The 12,308-nt window shown below is 42.3% G+C and overlaps 1 protein-coding gene across 4 annotated transcripts in view; it reads left to right on the top strand.

Annotated features, from left to right (window-relative positions):
* dscama (Down syndrome cell adhesion molecule a) overlaps window positions 1-11,055 on the top strand; it is a 109,627-nt gene extending 98,572 nt beyond the window's left edge. The window contains exons 26-33 of one of the 4 annotated variants that reach the window (XM_063013690.1): window positions 626-802; window positions 908-938; window positions 2,437-2,552; window positions 2,654-2,803; window positions 6,572-6,769; window positions 6,907-7,219; window positions 9,838-9,861; window positions 10,020-11,055. In XM_063013690.1, coding sequence (XP_062869760.1) covers window positions 626-802; window positions 908-938; window positions 2,437-2,552; window positions 2,654-2,803; window positions 6,572-6,769; window positions 6,907-7,219; window positions 9,838-9,861; window positions 10,020-10,281 — 1,271 coding nt within the window. In that variant the 3' untranslated portion in view covers window positions 10,282-11,055. Of the gene's footprint in view, window positions 1-625; window positions 803-907; window positions 939-2,436; window positions 2,553-2,653; window positions 2,822-6,571; window positions 6,785-6,906; window positions 7,220-9,837; window positions 9,862-9,964 lie in introns of all 4 variants that reach the window. The other 3 variants (XM_063013689.1, XM_063013687.1, XM_063013688.1) reach the window with 3 other exon arrangements.
* Window positions 11,056-12,308: the final 1,253 nt, after the last annotated feature.

The following is a 12,308-nucleotide window of genomic DNA, read 5'->3' as shown; positions in this document are numbered from 1 at the left end:
TAAACGAATGAGTGATTTTCTCACCGGGGATCTGTAGTAATTACAAACCCTGGATTCCTATCCAAAGTTTGGCTGGCGTGCTCAACCTTCTGGAAAAAAAAACTGCTGAGCGATCATCTGAGGAAGATGAGTTCAACTCATAGCGGAGTCTCGGTCAAGTGGTTATTATTGCCAATTTTTACACAGGTCAAGTGATGGCTGCAGGTGATTAAGCTGGACATGACGGCTGAATCGAGGAATAGTCGATTCACTGGTAGTTGGTGCTTCATTTTTTACTATAAGTGGGATTTCAAGGGGCTGCTCCAGGACCGACTGGGCAGCAATACTGACACAATATGCTGTGCCTGAGGGAGGGTTAGTCATTGCTGGTGCACTTGCAGCCCCCGCAGACTGGAAAAACAGACATGTGTGTTCTAAATGTTGCAGAAATGCCCCCTACAATTCATTTGGGCCTGTAATTCTTCATGCCAGTAGCAAAATTAGAAGCCTGTGTTTTGTATTCCTGCAGCAAAAGCACCAGACCTTCAGACACTCTGAATAAACAACAACAAACCCTGCATATGCACATCTGCATTTTTATTTGTGGCATTTCTTTGAGCTTTTGGTGTGTTTTTGCTTTTTCCAGGCACTATACCGCCACTGGTGAAGACAGCCGTGAAGAACCCAGTGAAGAAAAGCAATAACGAGGGAATGAAGATGATGGTGACCATCTCGTGCATCCTGGTGGGCATGGTGCTGCTCTTTGTCCTGCTCATGGTGCTCAGGAGGAGGAGGAGGGAGCAGAGACTCAAGAGGCTCAGAGGTACCCCTTGTGTAGCACTTAAGATTGGTCATTTATTAAATAGACAATAAAATATACCTTTAGTACTTCAGGATTGGTTGGTTATTGTTATCTTTTTTCTTCTAGATGCAAAAAGCTTAGCAGAAATGCTAATGAGGTAAGAAACTCAGACATGAAATGTACATTTTTTGGCTTGTGTTTGGTATTTTATACACAAAGACCATTTACACACTGCAGTAGTGATTGCCTATTTATATTTTTGTCCCATTTTGTACATGTTCACTTTCCCTGTGCACTCTGGTGACCTCTGCCTGCCACAAGATGCCTTCGCTACAAAATAGCACAGCCCTCCTATGGCACGTGTGATCCTACAGACAACATCTTTACACTAGACAGCGGGGTTTTCTACAGATTCCTACAGTAACATGCACAGCGGACCATGTTTCCTCACCTGCGTTTTTCCGCCATTTGCGCTTCATCAATGAGAGTTTGTTTTAGCTGAAAGGAGGTGAATCCCCAGCCGGCCTCCTTTCCATCAGACATAGCCAGTTGTGTCTGTTGAGGGTCAAGTCTCTTTTCCAACTGGGTGACTTTGCTAACAACATGTTTATATTTAGCCTGTAGCCAAAAAAGCATCAGTTTTAGGAGTAGCACCTTAATGGCACTGGGGTGGCACAGTGCTCTAATGCAGTGGTCCCGAACCACCGGGCGAGTCATTTATCACCAGGTCGCACAGAAAGAATAATTGATTAGAGATTGCTACAAGAGCAATCAAATTTCCAAAACTCTTCGGGTGTTATTGCCTCCGATCACCACTAGGTGGGAGCAGCATCTCGTTGCATTGAAAAAAGCTCAGGATTCACACAGATTTTGCATTCTATAGTTCTATTTTAAATCCTCCCGTCCCCGCCGGTCCGTGAAATCATATCTTATATGAAACCGGTCCGTGCTGCAAAAAAGGTTGGGGGCCGCTGCTGTAATGCGTTAGCACACCACACCACATCTCAAGCTCTACAGTTAGAAACTCAGCTGTCCTATAGACCGGGTGGACAGCAATACTGACACAATACACTGTACCCGGGGGAGGAGTAGTCAAATTGGTTATTCATTGCTGGTGCATACTGATTGCAACCCCTGCTCACTGGAAAAAAGACCCTTGTGTTTCAATCATGTAGCCACAGGGGGAAAAAACACTTACAGAAATCTCCCCTATAATTTATGAGGGATCTTCAAAAAGTTTCCGCACTTTATATTTTGGTTGGAAACAGTGAGGGTGGGAGGAGTAGTAATTGATCGTGTCTGAGAGACTGAGAGAGAGCTTATAGTCCGGATTTAGTGCCATCTGATTTCCACCTTTTTGAACCGCTCAAAGAAGCTTTAAAGGGAAGAAGATTTTTATGTGGTGATGATGTGAAAGCAGCGGTGCATCAGTGGCTATGCGCTCAACTTGGCATTAAAAAGTTGGTATGACGTTGGGAAAATGCATTGGAAGGTGACTGTAGAAAAGTGGTCATTTATTTCTGAAAATCCTAATAAATAGAGCTTTAAAAAGTGTGGAAACTTTTTGAAGAACGTCCTATTTGGACTATTTTTACTTGCAATGAGCACATTGTGCCAATGGTAAAATTAGAAGCCTGCGTTTTGTTTTCCTGCAGCAAAAACACCAGACCTTCAGACACTCTGAACAAACAACAGCAAACCCTACGCATGCACATCGACATTCCCCGGGCTCAGCTCCTCATCGAGGAAAGAGACACCATGGAGACAGTGGGTAAGCAACCTGAACGAGTTCCTCTCAGATTCATCATCAATACTGCTGAAATCACAAACCATGCTATGTTTACTCAACTCTTACCCTGACCCTGCTTTCAGACGACAGATCTACCGTGCTGCTCACTGAGAACGATTTTGGTGAGACCGCCAAGCAAAAAACGACCACAGCGACACACACCGTCCACTACCAGTCTCTTACCCAAGCCACGGGGCCGCTGGTGGACGTTTCGGATGTTCGGCCCGGGACGAGCAAAAGCAGCCTGTCAAGTAAGAGGAAAATGTCTTTCGTTTACGAGGAATGATACTGACTTTGGAAATATTTACTTTAAGGTTTACATATTGTAAATCAGGGGTGTCCAAACTTTCTTTGTTGGGGGCCATGTTTATCCAAAAACTCGGGAACAATAATGTAGGTGTAAAGTTAATGTTTTGAGTTGGGGGAAAGAAGATGGAGAGTGTTTTAGATTTGTTTTATGTGATCAAAAATGGTAACGGGCTGCAAATGGCCAGTTGTAGTTTGAACATCCCTGTTCTACATCAATATTTAGCATACACCGATCAACCATAACATTAAAACCACCTCCTTGTTTCTACACACACTGTCCATTTTATCAGCTCCACTTACCATAATGAAGCACTTTGTAGTTCTACAATTACTGACTGTAGTCCATCTGTTTCTCTACATACCTTTTTAACCTGCTTTCACACTGTTCTTTAATGGTCAGGACCCCCACAGGACCACCACAGAGCAGGTATTATTTAGGTGGTGGATCATTCTCAGCACTGCAGTGACACTGACATGGTATTGGTGTGTTAGTGTGTGTTGTGCTGGTTTGAGTGGATCAGACACAGCAGCACTGCTGGAGTTTTTAAATACCATGTCCACTCACTGTCCACTCTATTAGACCCTCCAACCTAGTTGGTCTACGTTGTAGATGTAAAGACAGGGACGATCGCTCATCTATTGCTGCTGTTTGAGTTGGTCATCTTCTAGACCTTCAACAGTGGTCACAGGACACTGCCCACGGGGCGCTGTTGGCTGGATGTTTTTGGTTGGTGGACTATTCTCAGTCCAGCAGTGACAGTGAGGTGTTTAAAAACTCCATCAGCATTGCTGTGTCTTATCCACACACCACCACCATGTCAGTATCACTGCAGTGCTGAGAATGATCCACCACCCAAATAATACCTGCTCTGTGGTGGTCCTGGGAGAGTCCTGACCATTGAAGAACAGCATGAAAGGGGGCTAACAAAGCATGCAGAGAAACAGATGGACTACAGTCAGTAATTGTAGAACTACAAAGTGCTTCTATATGGTAAATGGACAGTGTGTGCAGAAACAAGGAGGTGGTTTTAATGTTATGGCTGATCGGTGTATATCAATGTATCAATCCTAAAACTGCTTGATATGTGTCTGTTTTCCCACTGTATATTGTCATAATTACTGAAGCTTTAGGGGTAAGGTAAAAACTATTGGTATAAGGTAAAGTCACTATTGCAGTGCATAGGAAGGGTAACATTTGACAAAAATATATTTGAAACTAATTGACATGTTATACCCGCGTTGACCACAAGAGGCAGTAATGGACAGAAATATTGTTCAATATGCTCACCCGTGTCTACCATGGGACGTTTGGAAATGTAGTTGCTTTTTTGCTTTTATATCTCATATATAATACTGTTTGCATGGGCTCAATTTGCTGCCCCCTATGCTATTTTATTTACCAGAAATATATCTTCAATGATGGCTCATATACAAATATCATTTTAAAGACACAATTGTAATAAAATGCATTAAGTGGATAGCCGGCTATGACACTCTCGCTTATTTCCTATGCAGCTTGCAGACAGGGAATGATTGGTGAGTGTTTAACATTTAAATTGACCGATCAAGCTTCCTGTCTATTGTTTAGACTGATATGCTGTTTACTTTGCCCCCTCATACCCCATTCATCAGAGTAAATGGACCAACAAGGCAACAATATGGTTGTGTTGTACTGGCATGAGTGTATCAGGTGCAGCAGTGTTGCTGGGGTTTTAAATAACGGTTCACTTACTGATCACAGATCCTATTAGCACAATTTTAGCAGGTGTACAGTTAGAAACTAGAGCTATGTTTAAGTTTTCCTGCATGTGTGTTAATCCTTTCTAGCCTTATTAGTGCTCACAGGTCTGTTTGCTTTACATCATGATTGGATCATTATTCTCCTGCCAGGACTAAAAAATATGCAAACACGGGCCACAGACTCGTAATAAAATGAATATTATAATATAAATATAATATTTATAATATATAATATTCATTTTTGATTGTATCATTATTCTCCTGCCAGCACTGACATTGAGGTGTTTAAAAAAATCCCAACCACCATGTCTCAGCTGTGCTCTCACCCGGTGGGGCACCATCACAGACTCCATTGACTGTGTCTGTAGGTAGGGAAATAATTGAGCAGGGGGTTCCTCGTTGCTGCTGCAATTACAGCCTTTACTTTCAAGGTACTTGCACAAGGGGAGAATAATCACGGATGGCTCTTTGTGTGCGATACTACGCTCTGTAATACCCCGCCTCTGGCAGGTAAAAAGAAGTGATCTGTGGCAGGCTGTGCCTCTAATTGATCAGAGTCGATGGAAATTGGATACGACTAGACTGGGGAGAAAAATTGTGTGTGTGGGGGGGGGGGGGGGAGGGGGTTCCTACACCTCTGCTGTACCTAATCCATTCAAGGCTTTAGAACACACAGTACTTGTCATTACCATGTTAGCGTCGTAGTCTATCAGTTAACTAGAGCCCCTTTTTATTAACAGATGGGGTATAGGGGGAGACAAAGTGTACTGAGCAATGGACGGGCTACAGTTAGTAATTGTATACCCATAATGTGCTTTGTAGTGCTTAAAGTGCTAACAAAACAGCCAATGTAGGTACAATATGAACCTAAAGTCTATTAGCAACCTCCAAAAGTGGTGGTTTAGTATACTACTGTTGTTTGTAATACAGATGTTCAAACCACTTTGACTGAGTCATTTCAATTTAAAGGAGCAGCGGCTCTAGTCCAAGGTCCTTTAGAATGATTGAGCTTTTTAGAAGAAGAACAATGCCTTTATTTGTCATATATACAATTATACCGATCAGCCATAACATTAAAACCTCCTTCTTGTTTCTACACACATTGTCCAGTTTATCAGCTCCACTTACTCTCTGCATGCTTTGTTAGCCCCCTTTCATGCTGTTCTTCAATGGTCAGGACCCCCACAGGACCACCACAGAGCAGGTATTATTTAGGTGGTGGATCATTCTCAGCACTGCAGTGACACTGACATGATGGTGGTGTGTTAGTGTGTGTTGTGCTGGTATGAGTGGATCAGACACAGCGGTGCTGCTGGAGTTTTTAAATACCATGTCCAGTCACTGTCCACTCTATTAGACACTCCTACCTAGTTGGTCCACCTTGTAGATGTAAAGTCAGAGACGATCGCTCATCTATTGCTGCTGTTTGAGTTGGTCATCTTTTGGCCTTCATCAGTGGTCACATGACACTGCCTACTGGGTGCTGTTGGCTGGATATTTTTGGTTGGTGGACTATTCTCAGTCCAGCAGTGACAATGAGGTGTTTAAAAACTCCATCAGCGCTGCTGTGTCTTATCCACTCATACCAGCACAACACACACTAACACACCTGCCTCTGTGATCAAAGCTTCCAGTGTCTTTTGTTAATGCACAGCAATGTGGGTCCTGAAAACCTGGATGTGATTTTTACCTTCATCTGAGGGTATTCTGGTTTTCTCCAGTGTGTATTTCTGCCTTGTGGCTAGTGTTACTAGGTGGCACCAGGCCCAGCGCAATCCTGATCAGGATGAAGCAATTACCTAAGATAAAAAAATAATTAAAAAGTAAATATTGCATTAAGTAACACAAATTTTTCGACTCCTTGACAATTCCACTTCTGTAAATATAGTAAATGTTTTACGAAATTGTGGAAACTGGCACGTCTCACCATGTGAACAATGTTCTCCCATCAGATCCCACAGCACGGCGTGCAGCTAAGCCAGGGCCTGCATCACGAAACCGCTACGCTAGCCAGTGGACGCTGAACCGTCCTCATCCGCAAGTTTCCACTCACACGCTCAGCACAGACTGGCGGCTCGGGACGCCGCGGGTACCCGGCTCTGTGGATAAAGAGAGCGACAGCTACAGCGTCAGCCCATCTCAGGATACAGGTCAGAGTTCAGAGAGTCCTCCTTTAAATCACACATGGTCAATCTAGTAACGTATCCTAGATCAATCTGACAGATTTTGAAATGTTGGTACCTACAGTGCCTGTAATCATCAGCATTGTTCTCTGTTTTTTTTCCAGACCGAGCCCGGAGCAGCATGGTGTCCACGGAGAGCGCCTCCTCCACCTACGAGGAGCTGGCGCGTGCCTACGAGCATGCCAAAATGGAGGAGCAACTCCGGCATGCCAAGTTCACCATCACCGAGTGCTTCATATCGGACACGTCCTCCGAGCAGATGACGGCCGGCACCAACGACTACACGGACAGCCTGACGTCCAGCACGCCATCCGAGTCGGGCATCTGCAGGTTCACTGCCTCACCGCCCAAACCTCAGGACGCATGCAGGGTCATGAACATGGCTGTGCCCAAAGCCCACCGGCCAGGTGAGGATCCGTGCCTAGTCGACTGTCTGGAACTTTCTTCAGGGCTCCTAGAGTGTAATTTGATAATAAAAATGATGAAATCTGCTGGAGTTTGGAACACTTGCATTGTTAATCAAAAATAATGAAATGAAGTCATAAAGTACTAAATGATGAAAAATCTTTAAGAGGTGCAACATGATCCAATTTGAGAAAGTGAAGCTAATGGATTTCGTTATTGCTCTTGCAGAGTGCCATAATAACTTAAACCGGGATGCTTAATTATGAAAGAGCAGTCAAGAAGTTAAATAGTACATAATAAAAATAATAAATAGCATCTTTCTCACACTTGCTTTCCAGCCACTATAATGTGGTGCTATGGGCAATATTTAATTATTGTTATTCCCAGTAAGGTGGAAAAATTTTACATAATGGAACAAAATTGTAAAAACACTATGATCCAGGGTGCTTGTTTGGTGTAGCCGTCTAACATGCTAGCCCATCACCATGGAAAGTTTATGTTCTCCAGTGTTCCTGAAAGTTCCAGTTTCATTGTTCCTACCGGTCTGGCCAGGCTCTCAAGAAATGAGGGTTTTCCCCTTAGTACCACTGCAATAGCGACTCCTGCTGTCTGGTGGAGTCCCTGGGATGAGTAGTGACTCTCAGTGAGAATCCACCACCGGCTGGTGTAAAGAAGCACGTGGTGACATGCATGTTGGAAGGGGTGGGTGCTAATCCGTGGCCCTCCTTAGGGCGCATTCACATGAGAAGTTCACCTGATTGAACTTTGACCCAGTTTGCCGCTGACCTTTTCAAAGCGCCCCCAATAAGACGAACTGTTTGATATCGTAGTAAAAGTGATTTAAGCAGTACGAACAACGTTTAACGCGAATAAAACCTAATGTGACTAACTGTATTAAAACAACACTGAGGAGTTCCGTTAGTTGTTAACTTATGAGCAGTTTAGTGTTCCTGTGCCGTTCTTTTATTACAAGTGTTTTAGATTCTCTTGGAAAATCTGATTCCTACAATTTCTCAGCACGCCGAGCTATAACACAAGTTTAAAAGTAAAACAGGATGAAAATCCAGTTAAACACAGATACATGTGGAGCTTTCAGAGTAAATTTGACGGTTATTCCAACACAAATGCCGATTCGTCTCATATGCACACTTTGATGATGTATTACTGCACTGCTCAAGCCAAGTTTGTGTCAAGAAATGCGGTTTTGCTGCTTCTCATGTGAATGCGCCCTTAGCCAGTGTGAAGATGGTTAGCAAAGGAATTGTAACGGAATTGGAAAGGTCTAAATCGTGAGAAAATGAAGACTCAAAAAGTAAAAAATAAAATTTAAAATTATAATGAAAAAATCTGACAAAATCAAGTAAAAACATCAAAAGTATCAAAACACAGCGCCGGGCAGGCTTGTTTACATTCTTCCTACTTGTCTTGTCATGGACATGCGTACAAGACGTTTTCACTTTCTACATTCTTTACTGTTCATAAATGAATACTGATTGTTTGTTTTTTCGATTGTTAACATTAAATTATATAATGATAAAGAAGCTGTGTGTGCTGGGGCTGTTTTGGCTCCAGAGCCCCCCAAAACACAGTTTTTGGACTCCATAAATTATCAGAAGATATCAAATGATATCAAATGATATCAAATGATACCAAAAGCCTTGCTCTGCCATGATGGTCTTGGTTCCTTGACTTAAACCCCATATAAAAGCTGTAAGGTAAGCTACAAGAGAGAAACTAGGAGTCCATAGAGAAACCAGGCTTTCCCTTTCCCTATGAAGGCCACTTAAATTCTTGTCCAGTCACTTCTTCCAGTAATTTCTCGGCTGGACTACTGCAACTCCCTTCTGCAGGTGCTCCTATGTCCACTATTAAACCCCTGTAACTCATTCAAAATGCAGCCGCTTACCTGGTTTTCAACCAGCCTAAACGCTGCCACATCACCCCACTGCTGCGTTCTCTTCACTGGCTTTCTTTCACCTCCAAAGCCAAAAATGGACCAGCTCCAAACAACCTTAGAGAACTCATCACACCCTGCTCTGTACCACGACACCTCAGAGCCACTAGTCTTGCTTGCCTTGATCCTCCATCCAGAACTCAGGGAAGACAAGCATCAAGGCTCTTCTCTGTACTTGCGCCCAAGTGGTGGAATGAGCTTCCTCTGTCTGTTTGACGTTGAGTTTCTCAGTGTCTTCAAAAGACAATTAAATACCCATCTCTTTATTAAGCACTTAAGCTAAGAAATAACATGTACTTACTAATGCTCTAATTCATTTCTTATTAGCTAAAAAAAAATGTTCTAACAGGTTTTCAACAGATTTTTATCCTTTGACTGTTGTCTACTTAAACTAGAGTAGAGAAATGACTGTAGAAGCACTACTATAAGTCGCTCTGAATAAGAGCCTCTGCTAAATGCCGAAAATGTAAATGAAATGTAGAGGATCTGGACAGATGCTGGATCGAGTGTTCTAAGATTAGTAGCTCAGACTTAGTGCTGTTATGTTGGCAGAGGGAGTCAATGAACTTTTGTTATCCGTTGGTGTTATAATCAGTGTCAAAATCAGTAACCAGGGCAGTTGCAGCCTAGCGGTTGGGGTACTGGACTAGAAATCATAAGGTCACTGTTTTTCAAGCCCCACCAGTTCAAGGTTGTCACTGTTGGGCCCTTGAGCAAAGCCCTTAACTCTCAACTGCTTAGACACTTTGGATAAAAAGAATGTGCTAAATGCCGATAATGTAAATGTATTTTTCATGCTGCAGGGGGCGAGCTGGTACACCTCCCACCGTACCTGCGCATGGACTTCCTATTGAACAGGTCCTCATCGGGCCTGGAGCCTCAGAAGACCCGGTCCCTGAAGCGGCCCAGCCTGGTGCCAGCCCCATCCGAGGTGTCTGCCGCCAGAGAGGCACAGCAGTGGCAGCCCGGCACCGGAGCCTCCACGCTGCCCCAGAGGGAGGCCGGCTCGGACTTGGCACAGGCTGCCAAGCTCAGCACGTCACAGGAGTCTCTCTTAGACTCGCGGGGACACTTAAAACAGAGCAGCAATCCATACGCCAAGTCCTACACGCTGGTATAACCCAGAGGACACGGACCGGACACTCCTACATACATACACATACACACATACACACAGATAAATACATACACACACTCACACACACACAGGCACACGGTGAATAAACTCACGCTTGTACATAACGGCCTGCCGGAGGGCCACTGCCGATTCTTTACTTTCTTTTATGCTTTTTTAAACACGTGGATCCACTTTAAAAAAAAAAAAACATACATACTCCAGATGGGAGAAGATTTTGAGACGATGTTCACGATTTATTTGAGAAATATTATTATTATTATTATAATTATTATTATTATTATTATTATTATTATTATTAACATGATTTTTTTTTACTAATTATTAATTACTATTATTTACAGTATGTTAGCATTAGTATGCACTAGAATGACTGGAAGCCCATTTTTTTCTACTGAACTTTATTTGTGTAATTATTAAGAAAATAATACAATTACATAGTTTGAGAGAGCGTGTGTGATCACCACTGTTCCAAAGTTGTCACTGTTTTCAGATTTTTAATATTTTAAACGTTTCATATGGGTGCATGGGGAGCGACCAATAATCTATGATGAGATGAAAAAAAAATCTGAAATAGAGAGCGGCTGGGAAACCCGGCTGATAATTTTTTCCTTTTCTTTTTTTTTTCATTTAGAAATGAAATGTGAAGATTTAGTATTCTTATGATGATAAATCTATAAATTATATATATTAAATGAGAAATCGATTTTATTTGTGGGTGATACAGGGGAAAATTTGATTTGATTGATTAATAAAAGTCCTTTAGTCACGTTTGCACATACTTTGTTTTAGAAAAGTAATATTTATGTCCTGTTCTCTAAAGGTGCAATATGGGTTAAAAAAAGGAATGATTACTTTTTACTGTACTGTATCTAACCTACACTATATGGCCAAAAGTATGTGGACACACTCTTGTCATTAGTGTTTCTGATGCCCTCATGTGCATTAAATCAGGTTTAGCCATGACATTTTCATAGACAACATTGGAATCAGAATCAGCTTTATTCTCCAAGTATGTTTGCACATACAAGGAATTTGTTTCCAGCTGTTGGTAGCTCTCTACAACAGCGCTTCCCAACCTTTTTTGCACCATATAAGATATAATTTCACGGGCCGGCGGAGGTGGGAGGATTTAAAGTAGAAGAACTATAGAATGGAAAATCGATAGGAACCCTGAGCCACTGCTCCCACCTAGTGGTAATTAGAGACAATAACACCCCCAAGAGTATTGAAAATTTAATGGCTCGTAGCAATTTCTAAGTACTTATACTTTCTGTGCAGCCCGGTAATAAATGACCCACGGACTGGTACCGGTCTGCGGCCCAGTGGTTGGGGACCACTGCTCTACAATATACAGACAATACAGTATACGAAACTCTAAGCAGACAATGCACAAATTATAAAAAGCTAGTAAAATTTGCATTAATACAAAACATAGAAAAATAGCCCAAGATAAATAATAAAAATCACATTGGTGGTAGAATATCACTATCGCAGGATGCTACCTTTTTATGCTACAGCTGCGCAGTCAACTTTAGGTGCTTTTATTGTGAAGTGGAAACTTCTAGAAGCAAAAACAGCCCAGCCACAAAGCTTCATAAGCTCACAAAACAAGACTGCCCAGGACAGAAGTGAGTTACTTCTATCAGCTACAACTCTCACTACTAAGTCAGTTTGGATCAAAAGTTTATGCAATTAATGCAGGTCTAAAATCAGTTTTAAAATCTGGGTGTGGTCCTAAAAACTGATCCACCTGGTCCTCCTAAACACATTTGTTAGGGTTTTAGTTTTCGATTCTGGATTCTCCATGCTGAAATCAACACAGATAGAGACAATTATCGTGCTTTAGCTTAAAAGCTAATGCAGGCCAGTTAGCCAGTTAGGTTATGCTATTTGCTATCTGTGATCCTGCTGGCTAGCTCAACAAGGTAAATATAAGTGATAGTTAGCTAATTCTGGAAAAAAGCATGAGACATTTACCCACACTTCAAGGTCTTCAACACCTACCAACA

This window comes from Trichomycterus rosablanca, chromosome 18, assembly GCF_030014385.1.
Source record: "Trichomycterus rosablanca isolate fTriRos1 chromosome 18, fTriRos1.hap1, whole genome shotgun sequence".
In the NCBI taxonomy this organism is placed as follows: Eukaryota; Metazoa; Chordata; class Actinopteri; order Siluriformes; family Trichomycteridae; genus Trichomycterus; species Trichomycterus rosablanca.
This window is presented reverse-complemented; position numbering and strand designations above follow the sequence as displayed.